At 48.1% G+C, this 20,560-nt stretch overlaps 1 protein-coding gene across 1 annotated transcript in view; it reads left to right on the top strand.

Moving 5' to 3' along the window:
• The first annotated feature begins 235 nt into the window (after positions 1-235).
• The window catches only part of Slc26a8 (solute carrier family 26 member 8), a 46,238-nt gene continuing 25,913 nt past the window's right edge, over positions 236-20,560 (top strand). The window contains exons 1-6 of the mRNA XM_028777051.1: positions 236-421; positions 7,466-7,605; positions 10,860-10,976; positions 13,630-13,811; positions 17,245-17,409; positions 19,094-19,243. Of these exons, the coding sequence (XP_028632884.1) occupies positions 240-421; positions 7,466-7,605; positions 10,860-10,976; positions 13,630-13,811; positions 17,245-17,409; positions 19,094-19,243 (936 nt within the window). The 5' untranslated portion in view covers positions 236-239. The remainder of the gene's footprint in view (positions 422-7,465; positions 7,606-10,859; positions 10,977-13,629; positions 13,812-17,244; positions 17,410-19,093; positions 19,244-20,560) is intronic.

The following is a 20,560-nucleotide window of genomic DNA, read 5'->3' on the forward strand; positions in this document are numbered from 1 at the left end:
GGTTTGGTTTGGTTTGGTTTGGTTTGGTTTGGTTTGGTTTGGTTTGGTTTGGTTTTTTCAAGACAGGGTTTCTCTGTGTAGCCCTGACTGTCCTGAAACTCGCTCTGCAGACCAGGCTGGCCTCGAACTCAGAGATCTACTTGCCCCTGCTTCCCAAGTTCTGGGATTGAAGGCCTGTGCTACCACTTCCCCGGCAATACCTGTTTGTGCCTGATGTCTTTCCAGCTAACCCAGGAACAATGCAAACAGAGAGGAGCGTCCAGAGTTTCGGCAACAGATACCGGCAAATCCCTTTTATGTACGATGTCAAGCGAAACGTGTACAATGAGGAGAATTTCCAGCAGGAGCACAGGAGGAGAGGCCCCATTTCTGGGACCATGGACATCAACATCACCACCTTTAAGCACCACGTGCAGTGCCGGTGAGTATACCCAGCCTCTCAGCCGGGAGAGAGCTAACCTCACTCCTCTGCCGCCCCGCTTGTCTTTGTTTCCCTTCTCTGAATTGCTGTCAGAGCCCTGCCACTTGGGGTGTGTGTATGTGTGTGTGTGTGTGTGTGTGTGTGAGTCTTACAGGGTCCCCCGATTATAAACTCCTTGGGCATTAACTTTTAGACTATTTCCTGGTATTCCACAATAACAAAAGACCCAAGGCTGAGTAGTCTCTGAATGGCGGAGGTTTGTTTGGCTTATGATTCTGATAGCCACTGGGTCCAAAGGGTACAGGTTCTCGTGTCCAGGTGAGGGTGCCCTGCTGTGTCACAACACGGCTGAGAAGTGGAAAGGAAAGCCACACTTCACAGAACTTGCTCTTTCCATGTAGTGGTGGTGCACGGAGCTTATCCCAGCACTCGGGAGGCAGAGGCAGGCAAGATCTCTGAGCCTGGTCTGCAGAGTGAGTTCCAGGAGAGCCAGTGCTACACAGAGAAACCTTGTCTCGAAATGGATAAATAAAAAAATTAATTCATTAATTAAAAGAAAAACCCAAACCCTGCTCTCCTGGTGCTAACTCAGCCCCACAGGAGCTAGCTGCAGGCATGGGGAAGGGGCTCTGTTTGAATCCCTTTCTGTGCTGAGAACCTCTTAGCAAACCGACAAGTAAAAGGGCCTCTTTTCAGGGTCATTTCTCTTATTCTTTCTTGTTTTGTTTTTTCTTTGAGACAGGGTCTCGATCTGGTCTCAGGCTCTCTATGTAGCCCTGTCTAGCCTTGAAGTTCTGACCCCCTGCTTCCACCACCTTTACTTTTTTTTTTTTTCCAGTACTGGGGATTGAACCCACATTTTGACACACAACTAGGAAAGCACTCTTATCACTGAGCTGTGTCCCTAAACTGCTGGGGGATTTGTTGTCATTGTTGGTTGTATAGTAAAGTATATATGATATCCAGCTGGTTGTTTTGACCATTTTAAGTGGAGATTTTGTGGCATAATTGTTATTACGCAACTACTACCACAGTCGGTTTGCAAAAAAAAACGTTTTCATCACCTCAAACAGAAACTCTGTCCTTATTAAGCAACCGGCTCCTTGCCTCTCACCCCACCCTCACAGAAGTCCCTGTGAGTCTGCCTCCTCTAGACAGATCGCTGAACCTGCCCTTTGGATTCAAGCAGGACGATGCTGCATATGTCTTTCTGTGTCTGCCTTGTTTCACCTAGAACCACACTTTCAAGGTCCATTCGCATTGTAACAAGTGCCAGCCCGGCACACTGCCTCTCATCTGTGGCTGAGTAACAATCCGCTCTCCCTGTCCTCCATCCATTCTCAGGTTGTTTCCCTCCTTTGGCCTCTGAGAATTATGTTGCTGTGAACACTGGTACAGATCTGTTTCCATCCCGGTTTTGAATTCTCCCAGGACCCTGCATAAGGGTAGAATTCCCAGGTCATGTGGCAGTTCTTTGTGCAGCTATGAGCTGCCATGTGCATGCTGGGAGCTAAACTCTGGGCCTCAGGAAGAGTAGCCAGTGCTCTTAAGCAATGAGCCGCTTCCCTAGCTCCTGCAAAGTCTTTACTTTGATAAAAAGTTCAATCTGTTTTAGTCTGAGAATTTTATAGTTTAGCTGGGATTTTTTTTTCTCTCTCTCTATTTGCTAAAGATTGACCCTTGGGCCTCACTCATAAGACACGTGATCTACCACTGAACTATAGCCAAATCTTTTCTTACTTTTTATTTTATTTTTTAAAGATTTATTTATTTTATATATGTGAGTACACTGTCGCTGTCTTCAGACACACCAGAAGAGGGCATCGGATCCCCATTACAGACGGTTGTGAGCCACCATGTGGTTGCTGGAATTGAACTCAGGACCTCTGGAAGAGCAGTCAGTGCTCTTAACTGCTGAGCCATCTCTCCAGCCCCGCACACACACTCTTAACTGTTTAAGTCATCTCTCTGCTCAGTAATTTCATAATATATAAGATAGATAAAATTAGAAGGAAAAATAGTTATATTAAAATACACTGAGCCAGGTGGTGGTAGGTGCCTTTAGTTCCACTACTGGGAGGCTGAGGCAGGTGGATCTCTGAGTTCAAAGCTAGCCTGATCTGTAAAGTGAGTTCCAGGACAGCCAGGGCTATACAGAGAAACTGTCTCAGTTTTCTGTGCCAAAACACACACACACACGCACACGCACACGCACACACACACGGGTCTAATAACCACCGTAGCTTCATGGAGGTAATGAATGTAAATGATATTTCAGGATATCCCTAGCAATAGTAACATTCTGGTTATAAGGTCCAGCTCCGGAGCTTCTAATTCAGTTTATGATCAATATTCCTAATTGAAGGAGCCAAGCATGGTGGCACATGCCTGTAACCCCATCAAGGCTGAAGCAGAAGGATTGTCACGATTCTGAGTTCTGCCTAAAGTCCATAGACCGCCAGACAGCTACAGAGCAAGATGTCTTCAAAGAACCAACCAAACAACCTTTACTGAAGAAAGTATGAAAATTTGACAGAATTTAGAGGAAATAATGACTCTTTGCCCCAGAATTCACTCTCACCTCAAAATCTGCCTAAGACTTGCAGATTCCATTCACCTGAGGTTCGGAATCCTGGGACGTCCATCATGACAGTAACTCTCACTGCTGCGGCTGTCCTCGCCCGCTCCCGGCCTCCTGCCTGCGAGTGTCGACAGCCAGGTCCCCTGTGTCTCTGCTTCAGCCATTCCACACCCTTCACTCATGTCCTGCCTTGTGCAAGTCCAGGTCCCTCTGCTTGGAGAGCACTGCCCTACCATCCCCTGCCTCAGGCAACAAGAGCGAGTGTCTCACCAGAGCAGGTGCTAGGCCCCGGGCAGGTATGGGGCTGAGGGTTCCGTCCTCAGAACCACGTGCAAGCAGACAAGATGACCGCCTTTCATAACCGTACCCTCGTATCACTAAGGCGACTGCAACCTCTGGCCTCCATCTGCTCCAATGTCCCTCCCCTCTAGACACAAATCGGACCCACTCTGCTCCATGTGGCCCTTCTCTTCCCTTTTCTGGCTTAAGATCTAAATGAGATAGATGCTATAGATGTTTTAAGTCTCAGCCTATATATACATATGTGTGTGTGCATGTGTGTGTGTGTGTATGTGTGTGTGTGTGTGTATATATATATATATATATATATATATATGTATATAAAATCTTTGCTTTTACTGCTTACATTTTTCTTTCTTCTCTTCATATTTCTACTTCGAAAGCACCATTCCAGCCTTTTCTAAAATTTTAACCAGAAATGTAGGCCAGCAGGGCGCTGAAAGCGTGGATGCTTCTTTTTTCAATGTCTAGGAACAGTAAACACTAGATAAGCGGCTTTGGTTTTCTGGTTGAGGAAGATTTTTTAGCAAATAAAAATAATCTTCTAACTCCATCTCTTCCTTTCTGCAGAAAAACATCTTATCTCATTCCTCCTTTTCCTCCCGTTGGTTAGCAACTCCCTGTTCCCTCTTTGGTGTCAGACGGCCCTGCACTTTCTCACCAACTCTGACACTCCCCGCCCTTTTGTTTAATTGAGACAGTCTAATGTAGCTCAGGCTGTCCTCAAATTTACTGCGTAGCCAGAGATGACCGTGAACTGTGTGTGTGTGTGTGTGTGTGTGTGTGTGTGCGCGTGCGCGCGCGCACTCTATGGAAGTCAGAGAACAACCTTGGGGGTTGGATCTTGCCTTCCATCTCGTTAGAGATTTGTCCTTGTTCTTGTTCGCTACTGCACATGCAGCCTTGCTGTCTGGTCAGCCCCTGAGAACCCTGTCTCCGCTCCCCATCTCCCTGAGGGTCGTTGGCCTTATAAGTTCTTTCACTATGTATCTGGCTCTTACCCTGGTTCTGGGAATTGAGACTCAGGTCCTCACACGAGCCACGCCCCCGCCCACATTTCTCACTTAGGACGCATTCATTAAATCAGAAAAGCCTCCCCATTTCCCCCTTCAGCACAGTTTCCTGTTGCTCTTACCCCCTCCTTAATTCTGTGCAGCTCAGACCCAGTTTTTTTCCAATGCCAAAGACCTCAGTGACTGCCAGGGTTTGTGGTATTCAGCCAAACAGCACATATGGAGGAGGGGGCACTGCACCAGGTGAAGGGACAGACTGCGCCTGCGCCATGCTCTGGGTTTACAGACTGCGCCTGCGCCATGCTCTGGGTTTGCGGTGGGAGCATCATGCTCGTTTTCTCTAATTACGATTGTAAACCTACCTTAAACCCAGCAACTGCCTTGAAAACAGCAGTTCAACAATCCTTCCGAACCAGCAGCCTTGCTTCTCGGCCTCTGAGGGGGCATCTATCCACAGTGTGCTCAGCTTTGTAGAGAAGCCAGAATGCTGAGCGAGGTATCAGAAGACATGGCTTCCTGCCCCAACCCTGCTCATATGTGTGGTTCTGACCTTGGGAAAATTCTTCATAATTATTTGGCCTTGGAGATGCTTATGGTCATGCCAGACAGAATACATGGGATCGGGGCTGGACAGCTGGCTCAGCCGTCAAGAGCGCTGGCTGTTCTTGCAGAGGATCTAAGTTCAATTCCCAGCACCCACATTGTGGTTCCTAACTATCCATAACTCCAGTTCCAGGGGACCCAATGCCTTCTTCTGACCTCCTTGGGCACTACACACACATGCTACACATATGTACACACATACAGGCAAAACACTTATACATATAAGCCTAAAAATGTTTAAATACACGAAATCACTTCATTTCTGAGCATACACTTTAGTAGCGCATATGCTAAAGTTATATTTGTTGTTAAGGTCAAATCTCTTATCTAACCCAACACATCTGCGAAGAAAATCGTCCCAGTCAGCCGCCAGCCCATGCCAAACTATGAATGGGAAAATGCAACTTAAAGCCAAACCGGTTCCACTCCATCTGTAGAGCATGGTCTTCCTCCAGATCAGTTGTCCTCTATCCATAGGTCGTGACCTCTTTGACGGTTGATCTTTCACAGGGGTCACCTGAAATCATCGGAAAACACAGATATTTTAGTACTCATAATAGTAGTAGCAAAATCACAGTTGTAAAATAGCCACAAAATGATTGTATGGTTGGGGGTCAGCAGGCTGTGAGGCACTGTATTACAGGGTCACGGGGTAGGGAGCCTGAGAACCACCGTGAGAACCACCGGCCTAGATGGCCTGAAGCTCCTGTATGGTTATTCCATCTCAGCCACACTAGCATTTTGTTCTTGTTTTGAGATACGGTGTCATGAGATAGGCTGTTTCATGGGCTCAAGTGATCCTCCTGCCTCAGCCTCCCTAGTAGCTGGGACTGCAGGTATGTGCTACTGCACTCTGCTTTTCCCAACCAACATGATGGGGTTTTTTTGTTTGTTGGTTGGCCCTCGCTGTGTGGCCCTTTGTAGACCAGTCTGGCTTTGAACTCATCTGCCAGCCTCTGCCCACTGAGCTGGGGTCAAAGTGTTCTGTCACACCTTTCAGTGCTTTCTTGCTTCCCCCGACTCCTCCCTCCCTCTTTCTTTAAGACAGGTTGTGTCATCCAGTATGCAGGTCACCTTCATGGTCACTGTGCACCCAGAGATGATATGGACAGCTCCTCCTGCCTCTGCCTCCTGAGGGTTGAGATTATGGGCATGCGTCTCATCTGCCACCCCTCGTATATATGGTGCTGGAGACTTAACGGAGGGCTTTGTGCACACTTGGCGAGCACGCGCCCTACCGACCGAGCCACATCCCCAGTCCCCCACCCACTCCCATATTTCCTTCTATAGAGAAATGTTCTGCCACTTGCAGACTGTTTAGCTCTGCCACTGGGTGCCAGTCATGAGAACCAGAAGCATCTCCAGACACGGCATCCTGCCTCCCGGGAGACAGACCTGCTCCCGGGAGAGACCTACAGATAACACAGCCCTTGACCTTCGAAGTCTTCTCTCTATATGGCTAGCTGTTCAAGTACAGAACTCCATTTCCTGTGAGTCTAGACATCCCAGGCAAATCCATCCAGACAGTGAGTCAGTGTTTGGTTAGTTAGATCAGTCTGTGTGGAAGTGTTGTGAAGGTGTTACCTGAAGCAGGACGGCTCCTCCGAGGGTAAAGACACCATGAAGAGCTTGGTTGCCACGGTTGCTGCAAGCGGTGATGCTTGCTTGCTGTGCTTCAACTCCCTGAGTTCAATCCCAGTGACTCATATGGTAGAAGGAGAGAACTGACTCCTGAAAGTTGTCCTCTGACCTCCATACATGCCCACACACACGCACACACACACACACGCACACACACATAAATACATATAAAAACTAAGGTGTTAACTATCAGCCGTTGATCTCATAACAACAACAAAAACATTTGTTTTTTAGTGTGTATTGGTGTTTTCCCTTCATGTATGTCTGTGTGCCGTGGTGTGTGTGTGTGTGTGTGTGTGTGTTGCCTGCAGAGGCCAGAAGAATTGGATTCCCTGGGACTAGAGTTACAGATGGTTGTAAGCTATCACGTGGGTGTGCTGGGAACCTAACACTGATCCTCTGGAAGAGCAACAAGTGCCCCAACCTCTGAGCCAGTCTCCCCAGTCTCCAAAACACTTTTCTTATTAAAGACACAGTGATACTAGTTCGTTCTCTACCAGAAGTTAGTAGGTTTGACTCTCTCTAAACAGCCAATCAAAATACAGAGCTAACTGTACACTGGACATTGAGTGTCAGTTCTTTCCAGGTACACCTTGCTGGTTCTCACTGGTGGTTTTGTCCTCTGGGGATATTTCTTGAGGTATAGAGGTATCTTTTGTTCTCTAAGTCGGGGATGGATAGACTACCATCTTCTATTGGGTAGAAGTCAGGGATGTTAAAAATGCTGAAACTCGTAGGACCGTCAGTCTCACAGCAAAGGATATTTTGATCCAACATGTTCAAATGTCACTTGTGCTGTTCCATGGCAAACGTGCTATGGGAGTGCGGGTTGCACCCTGCACTTTGACTTAGCCAGGGGATTCTCTCTGCGGAACCTAGCTGAGTCTCTGTTCTTCTTTCTCCCAGCTGCTCATGGCACAAGTTCCTACGATGCATGCTCACGGTCTTCCCCTTCCTGGAGTGGATATGCTTGTATCGATTCAAGGACTGGCTTCTCGGAGACTTACTCGCTGGTTTAAGTGTTGGTCTTGTTCAAGTTCCCCAAGGTAAGAGCAACTCCAAAGCCTCCCTACCCAGAGCTGATCTCCTGGCCCAGAGCTGCGTTCAGGAGCAAGCAGCAGTGCTGGATGAACAGAAAGACAGCAAAGGAACTGTAGACATTTCTTCCTTTACTCCCCAGGTTTTTAAACCCCTCCAGGTGGTTCCAAAACATCTGGTTGAATTGAGACCCAGGAAGACTTCCCATGGAATTTGCTGTCCCCACTCCTGGTCATTCTCTGCCTCAGTGGTGGTTTCACTCCTCCTGTTGAGAGTAGATCTCAAGAGGCGTCAGTTTTCCTTAAGAAGAGGTTGAGTGTCATCCAATTCCCAGTTCAGATGCAAGAGTAGATGGTCACAAGGGAGAGCTCCCTGGGGGTGGCGGTGTGGCGGTGTGGCAGGGGTAGACAGCTCTCCTTTCCATGCAGGAGCAGTGGGGGCACACCTGCAATCCTAGCACCAGAAAGGTGGGTGCAGGAAGATGAGCATTCAAGGCCCATCCTTATCTACTTGAGAGCTTATCTGAAAAACAAACAAAACAATGATTCCAAATAGGAACCAATAACTCTTTGTTTCTGAAACAGCGTTCCACAATATAAGCTGGCCTCTGTCTCAGAGATCTGCCTGCCTCTGCCTCCCAAGTGCTGAGATTAAAGGCGTGCGCAATCGGGCACAGCTAATTTTGTTTCTTTCTTAACATTTCTGTATTTATTCTGTGTGTGGAGAGGTCAGAGGACGACTGAGGGAGTTTGTTCTCACCTCCTGTCGCGATGTGTGTCCTGGAAATCTAGGTCAGGTCTTCAGGCTTGACTTTATGCTCTGAGCCATCTCACTCCAACCCCACCCTTTTTAAAACACACACACACACACACACACGAGAGAGAGAGAGAGAGAGAGAGAGAGAGAGAGAGAGAGAGAGAGAGAGAGAGGTTGACTTTATTAAGGGTTCCATACCGTTATGTGCTAGCTTTATCTTTAAAGAGAGTTCAGCCTTCTCTCTGACATCTTTTCATTGTGTGCAGTGATTGTATGTGGCACTGTGTTACACTGACATGGGAGGTAAGTGTATACCGTCCATCAGACATGACCCCACGTCTCCTCCATTTCTGCCCCTTGTCCTCCTGTACTGTTTTACTTGTTCTTGCACGTCATACGTGATTGCATGTGCCTGTATAAGACCTAGGAACCACACACGAGAGCAGACAGCCCACGTTCGTGTTTCTGAGACAGTAATAATTCACTTCCTTTGCTGACCTCCATTCCCCATGCTGGCGACACAGGTTCACTCCTGACGGCTGAGAAGCCTCCGCCGGAGGTGCACACGCTTTGTTTACCTATCCCTCTGTCCCCGGACACTGGGCGTCTGGAGTCAGCAACTTTCCTAATGTCCCTCAAGTGTTGTTCCTCCACAAATGACCACTCAAGTGTGGGAGTCCCTGTGCTCAGAGAATCCCAAAGCTAGGATGTCCCTCTGGCTCTCTGCAGATGGATGTGCTAACAGGCCTCATGTTTACCACAGCCAGTCCTCCCTGGCAGAACTGATGTTCTAATGCTTCCCCGTCTACAGAGAAACGGGCTAGACAGCCAACCAAAGACGCTCTATGTCTATGTGAAGATGCTGGGTTTCATTACTGGCCTACGGTTCTCACGTAGTCGTGCTGGAGGCTAAACTCAGGGTCCTGTGCACACTAGGGAAGTCCAGTCACTGTGCTCGCCGCAGCCCTAGTCTTCTGAACATCTCTCAGGCAAACAGTTTGCCAGGATCTAGTAAATGTCCCCTGGAGTTTTCATGAACGATATGTAACCTTGAGGAATTTGTATGTCTGTCTGTGGACCAGGAGAAATATGCAAGAATATCCATCCATAGCTTAGTCCTACCCTGGAATCAGAGGCAGAATCTTGTGAAATCCTGGAGACAAGAATGAAGCAAATGGCCGCTACAGACCCTGATGCCTCTTTAGTTTGATTCTAGTTTTTGACAAAGTCATAATAAATTTCCTATTTAGCATAAGGTGACTTAAGCATAGTTTCTACTTTTTGTAATCTATAGAACCTTGATTAAGAAAAAAATGGGGAACGGGGATCTAACTCAGTCAGTAGGGCCATAGGGTGCTTACTGCCTGAGGCTACAAGCATGACCTGAGCTCAACCCTCAACCCACAAAAACGTGCAAGGAGAGAACCAGCTCCATGAAGGTGTCCTCTGACCTACATACACATACAAGTTACGGCACACACACACACACACACACACACACACACACTCCATAATAATAAGTAAGCATTTTGGTAGGTTTTTCTGTTTGTTTTTCTTTTAGACAAAGTCTCTCTACAGAGAGACCCGGATCTCACTATGTAGAGAAGGCTGGCCTTGAATTCACAGAGATCCATCTGCCTGTGCCTCTTCAGTGCCGGGCTTCAGTGTTCGGCTGAGGACAGTAGAGTAGGTTTTAAAGCCTCAAATAGGAGTATTAAGAAAAGAGACTGGGGCAGTTAGCATATAGATGACAGAGTGCATATGGCAACCTGAAGTCAAGTGATTCTGCCTTGTTCTCCAGCTCTGCTTTTGGCCCTGGAGGATTCCCAGGGCCACCTCTTTTATTTTTTATTACTTTCATTTATGTACATATGTGTGTGTGTGTGTGTGTGTATGTGGCTAGGTATATGTTAGTGCAGGTGCTCTTTACAGACCAGAGACATTCAATCCCCTGGAACTGGAGTCAGAGGTGGATGTCTGCCACCAAACATTGGTGCTAGGAACCAGCCTCGGTCCTCTGAAAGAGCAGCAGTGTTCTACACTGCTTGCCTGCCTGTCTGTCCCCAGCCTTCTGGAGCTGCACGGCAGCAAGCACAATCTGAAATGCTGGAGCTAGAGACGCCACAGCTCACTGTGTCCTTTCCCCGTCTGTGAGTCTGTCAGAGAGCTACACTATAGAGCTAGGCTGTGGCTCACTTGGTAAAGTACCTGGAGCCTTCACAAGCCCTCGCCTCAGTCTTCAGCACTCATAAGCTGAACAGTGGCCAACACCTGTAATCTCAGCAGTCAGGAGGTCAGAGGTCAAGGTTACTCTCAGATACACAGTGAGTCTGAAGCCAGCCGCAGCTATGGGAGTCTCCATCTTAAAACAAAGCTAAAACACAAAAGCATGTTGGGAACTAGCAGTCTCTACATATGGCCTGAGCACTCTTAGCAGTTTTCACTGAAGGTAATTTTTAAAACCAAACCGGTTGTCTTTGCTTAATTAAGTGCTTTTGCTTTTCAGGCCTGACACTTAGTTTACTGACAAGGCAACTGATTCCTCCCCTCAACGTCACTTACGCTGCCTTCTGCTCCTCAGTCATTTACGTGATTTTTGGATCATGCCATCAAATGTCCATCGGTGAGTTCAATCCCGGCCATAGGAGCAAGATGAGCGTCAGTTACTCACTGGTCTCCCAGCAGTCAGTGCTAAGCAGCTCTGAGCCCCCATCAGGAAATGCTCGGGAACGTTATCCCAGATGAGGAAGGGTGTCTCGGTCAGGATGTTACTGCTGTGAACAGACACTGTGACCAAGGCAACTCGTATAAGGACAACATTTGACTGGGGCTGGTTTACAGGTTCCGAGGTTCAGTCTGTTATCACGAAGGCGGGAGCATGGCAGCATCTAGGCAGGCATGGTACAGGAGGAGCTGAGAGTTCTACATCTTCATCTGAAGGCTGCTAGCAGAATACTAGCTTTCCTAGGCAGCTGGGACGAGGGTCTTAAAGCCCACACCTGCAGTGACACACCTACTCCAACAAGGCCACGCCCACTGCAATAAGGCCACACCCACTCCAACAGGGCCACACCCACTCCAACAAGGCCACACCTTGGCCACTCCCTGGGCCGAGCATATACAAACCATCACACATGGTTTTCGAGGTTTCAGCTCATGTCACTTGGATCCGTTGTTTCTGTGGCTGTCTCAAGGCTTAGCATCATGATCTAAAGTGCGTGGTGGAGCAAAGCAGCTCACACAAACACACAAATACATGCAATCACAGGTACATGCGTACACTCAAGCATGTATGTAATATGCACACACAAAACCACATACATACATGCACACACATGCAGACTCAAACACATCCATGTATGCATGCACACATGCATACACACACATCCATGTATGCATGCACACACACACATACTCGTGTATGCATACACACACACACACACATACACATGCACACAGAGCTACACCCACAAGACACATGTACATATACACATACACAAACATATATACAGACTCACACAAATACACAGACACATTAGTGTATGCACACATACACGTACACAGAAACACATGTACACACATGCATGCACATGCAAAATGCACATGAACATACATGTGCATGCAGATGTATACATTCATGTACACATGTATGCATGCACATACATGTACATGCGCACACACACAAGGCAAAGGACAAGATGTACTCAAGAGCATGTTCTTAAGGCCCTACTTCATCCATTTCCAGTAGCATGAACATCAAGGCTTCAACGTATGAGCTTTTAGAGTTCATTTGAGATAAAACCATAATGTCTAAACCCTTGGCCTCCAAAGCCACGTCTGTCCCACTGTGCAGTACGTTCAGTCTTTCTCAGACTCTCCCCCTAGTCTTTACAGGGCTAGCATTGTTCAGTAGTCCAAATCTGATTAAGATAATCCTTGCCTTTGAGTATCTCAAAAACTCAAACTGTGGGGATGGTGAGATGGCTCAGTGGTTAAGAACACTGGCTCCGCTTCTGGAGGGCCTGGGTCAGTTCCCAGTGCCACATGGTAACTTAAAACCATCTGTAACTCCAGTTCCAGGGGAACTAATGCCGTCTTCTGACCTCCACAGGCACCAAGCACATACATTTAGTACACAGACATGCAGGCAGGCAAAACACCCACACACATAAAATAAGTAAATCTAAAGAAAATTTAAGTCTGTGGTGACTTTTGTTAATAATTCCATAATAGACTAATCCACCAGCTGGATCCATAGCAATGAAAACCCACGTTTTATAATGTGATTTGTCAGCTTAGTTAACTCACAATAAGGAAAGTGTCCTAATAGAAACACTCACCCACAGGACAGACGCTTCCCTGGGTCAGGGAACTTAGAGATGACTAGAATAGTTACATCCGGTGTATCAGAAGACTTATGTAACAGGTGGGCCCGCATAGAAGTCAGATCACAAACTGCTGTTTGGAGAGGCGCCCCCCCTCCACCCTTCACTAAGTGACTGACCACTCAGTGTTCTTTTCAATGCCTTCTCTGGCGCTGGCCGCAGCCTGGCCCCCACCCCCAGCTCTAGACTTGGGGTGCCACTCTGCTTCAGGAAGGGTGTCTTCACATGCTTGGCTCAAACATGCTTCGTGTTGACTTGCATTCGAATGTAAAGAAGACAGTTTTACTCCCATATTCCCGAGTTCCTCGGGAGCCTCACAGCCACATTCAAGCACTGTTGACAGTGTGGAGTAGAGGTAGGCCTCACCTGTGTCCCCTGTGTCTGTTGAGGACAAAACGAAATTGAAGCCTCTTCTGTGTCACCATGTACTTGCCCTGAACAAGCACTGGGCGTTATTTTCTTCCTGGTGTTCTGTTGGCACGTTCGCCACCTTCCCTCTTTTGGGGGGAGCAGAGTCTCCCAGTGTAGCTCTGGCTGGCCTGGAACTTGCCATGTAAACCAGGCTGGCTGGGATTAAGGGCGGGTGCCACCACACCCGGCTCCCTCCCTCTTTTAACTTAGTCTCTAAGTGCAGGCACAGTGGCCAAGCCTGACAGTAATTTCCAGGCCGTCTGCGTGAGTGCCGGCCTCGGCACCCACAGGGGTGGGACACCTGACCTACCAGCTCTGAACTCAGCGAAGCCCCAGTTCTCATCCTCCTTCCTTCCTCTTCCTTCTCTGTGATGACCTGCCAAATAACAGTAATAATAATAGTAAAGTATTAATAACAATAGGGACTAAGAATGCTTCAGTCCTCTAATCTTGAAACCTGTGTCTCACACGTCTCCCCAGGCCCCTTCTTCCTCGTGAGTGCTCTGATGATCAACGTCCTAAAAGAGAGACCATTCAGCAATGGTCACCTGATCTTGGGCACTTTTGTGAAGGATGACTTCTCTCTCCCCACCTTCTACGTAAACTACAACAGGTCCTTAAGTGTGGTGGCATCCACAACTTTCCTGACTGGAATTATTCAGGTAGGAGCTGAGCCTCGAAATTGGCTTGAATGTGAAATGCTCCCTTGAGGACTCCTGTGAGTGAACACTTGGTCCCCAGCTGGTGGCACTGTTTGGGAAGGACCTTTAGAAGACAGCCCCCAAGGAGAATGTGCCATGAAGGCAGGCCGGGAGGGTTTTCAAGCCAGCCCCACGTGCTTCTGCTCTCTGCTTGCTGGGTGCGGGCAGGCAAGGAGTGCCGTTTGCACACTCGTGCCAGCAGTAAGTTGCAGCAGGTGTCAGAGCCCCTCCTGGAGCCAGTATGTCTGGACTTGCATAGGTTCCTCTCTGAGCACTGACGTAGAGTCCAACGCTGAGTGTCCTCGTCAGCCCTTCTTGGAGTGAGAAAGAGGAGGGTCTGGGGGCCTAGAACACATTCCTCAGTTCTGCCTTCCAAAAATCACTTTTTCAAGCCAAGTGGTGGTGGTGTACACCTTTAATCCCAGCACTTGGGAGGCTGAAGCAGGCAGATCTCTGTTTGAGGCTGGCCTGGTCTACAGAGTGAGTCCCAGGCAGCCAGGGCTACACAGAGAGACCCTGTCTCAGAAAAAAAAAAAAAAAAAAAACTAGACAAACAAGAACACTTTTTCTAGTCTTTGGACAAGAAGGTGAAAGACTTCTGGTCTCACAAACTGAGTTTGGGCTTGATAAGCGTCAGAGAGCCAGAGTGAAGTTGGATCCTGCAGTGGTGAGAGCCGAGAGTTGCAGGACAGTCATACAGCGGCACAAACCCCGCGGTTTCTCTAGTGGCCTCACTGACATCCTCTGAGAGCTGGCCGTCTCAGGCTCCCTGCCATACCCAGGCCATTCTTTCAGGCTGACTTCTCTGGCCTCTCAGCTGATTCTCTCTGATCCCTCCGGGACTGCCTTTCATCAGCAGACTCTCCTGGGAGTCCACAAAGGACAAGCTGGCCCCACGGATGACACTGACACCGAAAGGCTGAGTGCAGTGGGAAAGGTTGCACCCCAGTGAACCTCAGCTCAGTGAATAAGGTGGAAACAGTGGTTGGAGTGCTCCTGAGAGGATGAAATGAAACCTGGTGTGAAATGCTCAGCAAGAGCCTGGGACACCGTGAGCGCCAGGGAGGCGGTCACTGTGTAGGAGACAGACTAGCACCCTAACATCCCTCCCAGAGGGCCACGTGTCTCTGTCCTAGCCACTAAGGAGACCAAGACAGGAGGATAGCCTGAGCCCAAGTGTTTGAGGCCAGCCTGGGCCACATAATGAGACTCTATATGAATGAATGAATGAATGAATGAATGAGTGAGTGAGTGAGTGAGTGAGTGAATGAGTGAATGAGGACCTAGTTGAAGTATTTTATAAAATGGTAACTGCATACCCCCACATTTATATACACAAATGTGCAGATTTAACAGGTCGAGAAAACCCTTTAAGTAGGAAAACAGTAAAAACCCATGTGGAGATAAAGTATAAACTCCCGAAAATGAAAGGCAAAGAGGAGAAAATGTCTGTTAAGCGGGAGAGAGAAGCATTTTTCCCTACAAACGAAAAGCACCTCAAATAACAGCAAGTTTCTTCTCGGAAATTCCAGTGAAAAGCGGGGCTTATGAGTGAGCACAGTGGGGCAGCCAGCAGCGAAATACTGAGAGTGGGGGCGACACAGCCGCCTCGCTGAAAGCCTTGAGCAAAAGCCATTAAGGGGCTGAGGCTGGAGACGGGCTTCATCAGTGAGGAGTGCGTCTCGCTCTGGCAGAGGACCTGAGGCATATCAGGCTCACTGATGCCTGTGACACCATTTCCACGAGGTCCAGTGTCCTCTTGTACCATACAACTGCACATACACAGAACCACACATAAAAATAGATACAAAAAGAAAACAAATCTAGAGGCTGGGGAGATGCCTCAGCTGCTGAGAGCACTGGCAGCTCTTACAGAAGATCCAGGTTCAATTCCCAGCGCCCACATGGCTGCCCCCAGTCATGGGTATCTCTAACCCTAGGGGATCTGAAGCCCACTTCTGCCCACTAGGCACATACATGGTGCACGGCCCAAGGCCTGCTTGGCCTACAGAGTGAGTTCAAAGGCAAGCTGAGAAACCTAACAAGACCCCGCCTCCAAACTGAAAGTATAGGAGAGGTGCTTAGCAGGTCAGAGAGCTGCTGCTCTCACAGAGGTGAGAGGTCAGTTCCCAGCACCCATGGCAGGCAGCTCACAGCCAGCTGTGATTCCAGTTCCAGGGTTCTGACACCTTCTTCTGGCTTCCTCAACCCGGTGTATGCTTGGACACATACACACAGATACACGTACATAAACAAAAAAAAGTGTCTTTTAAAAAATGTAAAGGGAGACTTAGGCTGGAAAGATGACTCAGTGGTATGCCAAAGACTTAAAGTTCCACGAAATCACAAGATCTCTGTCCTGGAATTCCATGTGTAGAACAAGCTGGCCCTGAACTCGCAGAGATCTGCCTGCCTCTGCCTGCCACACCGAAGACTGATGTGGCGTCTGTTTGCATATTTGCTTGTTATGAGACAGGGTCTCACATAGCCTGGGCTGCTCTTAAGCCTCCTATGTAATCAGAGGTGACCTTGAACTCCTGGTCCTCCTGCTTGCTGGAGCTGCAGGTGTGCACCATCACACCATGGTCTGCCTCTTAGTTCCTCCATGTTGTCTTTTCCACTGTGAAAAATTGCATTTCCCACAGAGATGAGAAGGGCTCCGACCCAAGGCCTCGTTTGTCCCCTTCGGTCTTCTGTCGCTGCTTCCTCTGTGTCCATCTAGAGGGCGGAGAGTGAAGCACCCAACAGCTGCCGGCGGTTCAGAAGAGAAAGAAAGAGTGTGGGATGGTGCAAGTTGGGAGCTTCTGACTCAGCACGCAAGGAGCCCAGTTCACCGGGGAAAGAGAGCCTGAGGAGTTAGTTCTCCACGGTGCCCTGATCTTCTGCTTGGGAACCTTTGAGCAGAGGCTATAGGGTCCCCGGAGAGTCCAATTGGTGTGACTGCTGACCTAGGGTTACTATTGCTGTGATGAAACACCATGACAGATGTAACTATAGGAGGAGAGTGTTTACTTCACTCACAGTTCCGTACAGCAGTTCATCATGAAAGTGAAGGCAGGAGCTCAAACAGGGCAGAAACCTGGGAGCAGGAGCTGATACAGAGGCCATGGAGGGGTGCTGCTGACTAACTTGCTCCTCATGACTGCCTTTCTATAGAACTCAGCAGCACCATCCAAGGGACAGCACCACCCACCGTGACCTGGGCCCTCCTTTGTCCGTCATTAATTAAGAAAATGCCGCACAGACTTGCCTACAACCTGATCCTATGGAGTCGGTTTCTTAATTGAAGCTCCCTCCTCTCAAATGACTGGAGTCTGTGTCAAGCTGACATAAAGCTAGTCAACATAACTCCTGCCTCTCTTTGTTTTTTCTTTTCTTCCCAACCCCACCACAGCTGTCCATGGGTATGTTGGGCATGGGCTTCGTGGCCACATATCTTCCAGACGCCGCAATCAGCGCGTATCTGGCCGCCGTGGCGCTGCACATCATTGTGGCCCAGATGACATACGTCTTTGGGATCATGATCAGCTTCCACGCCGGTCCCATCTCCTTCATCTACGTGAGTAACCTCAAGCCGCCCCCACAGGGTTCAAACACTTCTCTGGCCTACAAAGAAAAGAGGGCCCAAGTAGACACACTTCTCCCTGTCCCAGAAGGGTAAGAGGGCTCAGAAGGAATGAACTCCATCCCCTATGAATGTAGGCTCTTGGTCAACTGCAGGAGCCACTTAGAGTGTGTGCACAGACGGAACAATCACTTAAGTTTAGCCTTTTAAACTAGATGGTTGACATTAAAATTTGGCCATGGAGCAGGGCAGCAGTGTACACACCTTTAATCCCAGCACTTGGGAGGCAGAGGCAGGCGGATCTCTGAGTTAGAGGCCAGCCTGATCTACAGAATAAGTTCCAGGACAGCCAGGGCTACACAGAGAAACCCTGTCTCCAAAAACCAAAAAAAAAATAAAAAATAAAAAAAATAAACAAAGCAAAACAAAAACTCAGTAACAGGGCAGAGCCATGCTCAGCTGGGAAACTTGCCTGCCAGCATGCGTGTTGTGGACCTAAGCCCCATCCCTATACCCTGCCTGCTAGGAGGGAACGGACTCCCAAAAGTTCTGTAGACACACCCATACTAAATTCAATGTGGTTATAAAGTTACTATTTCATAGTTCTTCCTATCACAGGCCACATAGCAGATTTGTATCCTAAATGCACAGAGGGTGTACGGAGCCCTGCATGCAAGAATAAAACAGAAGTTCAACTAAAGGACACGAATGGCCTGAAAATAAGAGTGGACAGATTGATACACCACCACTTATACTCAGGAGACAGAGTCAGGGGATCAGGAATTTTGAGGCCAGCCTGTTTTATATAGTGAGTTCCAGGCTAGCCAGGGCTACATAGGAGACTTTATTTCAACCTCTAACCCCCATAACCAATTCTTAGGTTCTTTCTCTTACAATGAAACATAGAGGGTATATTCTCTCCTTATTCAACATTACTGCCTTTTTTTTTTTTTTTTTTTTTTGGTGGTATCCACTCTTCAATTTAAAAACAAAACATATCAAACCAAGTTTGGTGACTCGAGCATGTAATTTTAACCCACTTTGAAGGCTGAAGCAGGAAGATCTCAAGTTCAAGGACTGTTTGGGCTACAAGATAAATTCAGGGCCAGCCTAAGCAACTTTTTTCTCAACTAACTAACTATCTATCTATCTATCTATCTATCTATCTATCTATCTATCTATCTTCCTGATCACTGCCCCCCTCCTCCCAGCCCCACCTCAAATAGTTTCCCCATCCCCTTCTCTTTTGAGCCAGTGGAGCCCTCCCCCACCAGGTTTCCCCTCACTCTGGCACATCAAGTCTCTGCAGGGCCAGGCACATCCTCACTGAGGCCAGATGAGGCAGCCCAGGTAGAGAATGGAAACTACAGACACAGCCTGGGCATCTTAATGAGAGCTTGATTCAAAAGAAAAAAGAAACAGCAAAGGGCAGGGGATGGCATTCAGTGGAAGAGCACTTGCCTAACACGATGAGACTCTAGGTCTGATCCCTAATATGGAGAAAAACCAACACCACCACTCAGCCTTACACCTGCCCTGGGGTTCCCGTGGAACCCGCTGGGCTGCAGTTGGACCCAACGGCCATTCTTTGCTCTTCAATCTGAGAAGAGTGTCCTGTTGGAGATTTCAGCAGCTGTGACATCCCTAACAAAGCCTCTGCCACATTTTCTTCTTTCAGAACATAATTAACTACTGCATAGCTCTCCCCAAGGCGAACTCCACCAGCATCCTGCTCTTCCTCACTGCTGTGGTGGCTCTGAGAATCAACAAATGCATCCGCATCTCCTTCAACCGGTATCCCATTGAGTTCCCCATGGAGCTGCTGCTGGTAGGTGGGGCACTGTCCAAGAGGGAGGGAGGGGAGATAGGTAAGAATGCTCGATGTGCCCTTAGTCCCAGAACTTGGGAGGTGAGGCCTGCCTGGTCCACAGCTTCCCGGACAGCCAAGGACTCTGTCTTGGGGGATGCGGTTGCTACTTCCAGAGGATCTGAGTTCATTTCCCAAAACCTACCTCAGAGGCGCGTAACCCAGCTCCAGCTGAGGAATCAGATGCCTTTTCCTGGCTCTATGGACACTCCTCCACACATATGGCATGCACACAAACATATACATAAGGAAAACATAAACTTCTTAAACTAGAACTGTAAGGAAACATTGAATCAGATCAAAGCTGATAGAACATTTTTGTTTAAGAGTTATTTATTTGAATTTTATGTGCATGGGTGTTTTATTGTGTGTGTGTAAGGCACCACATGCATGCCTGGTGCCTAAAAAGTCAGAAAAAGAGAAATGGAGTTACAGATGGTTGTGAGCTGCCACGTGGGTGCTGGGAATTGAACCCAGGTTCTCCGCAAGATCAGCAGTGCTCTTACCCACTAGTTTGTAAAAGTCTCTGTGTTTATGTCTCTGTCTTTCTTTCTCTCTCTCTCTCTCTCTCTCTCTCTCTCTCTCTCTCTCTCTCTGGTATTTTAAGATAGAGTCTCACTGTGTAACCCAGACTGTCCTCAAATTTGTGACAGTCCTCCTCCCTCTGCTTCTCAAGCACTGGAGTTTCAGCTATCACTCCTGACTATGAAATGCTTTTCCTTTTTATTTATTTCTAAATTTGATTTACTATCCATATGTGGATGCCACAGATAAGCATGTAAGCTCTACAGTACACACGTGAAAGTCAGAGAACCAGTTTGGTGGAGTGGACCCTCTCCTTCTGCTGTGGGTCCAGGGATCAGATTCAGGTTGTTAGGCAAATGCTTTGACCTGTGAAGTCAGTCGTATGTTCTTGTTTTGTAAAAAATTTGGGGTTTGCTCAAGTATACTTGGCACTAGGGATGCTACATATTTGTTTGCACAAGGAGATGTTCGGCATGTCATAGTTATCTTCAATTATGCTAGTCACCATCTCTCACCACACGGGAGTATCTTTCTGTTCCTTTGTTTTGGTTTAGTTTTGAAACATGGTCTCACTGGACAGCTCAAGCTGGCCTCTAACTCTCAACCTACCCACAAGTTCTGGGATTACAGATACAAAGCCTCTGATCAGCCAACAGACACATAGCCCCATGCCCAGCCTATGGTCAGCCAACAGACACATAGCCCTATGGCCAGCTGACGGACACACAGCCCCATGGCCAGCTGACGGACACA

The sequence above is a fragment of the Grammomys surdaster genome, unplaced genomic scaffold (genome assembly GCF_004785775.1).
Source record: "Grammomys surdaster isolate TR1022 unplaced genomic scaffold, NIH_TR_1.0 277, whole genome shotgun sequence".
Lineage (NCBI taxonomy): Eukaryota > Metazoa > Chordata > Mammalia > Rodentia > Muridae > Grammomys > Grammomys surdaster.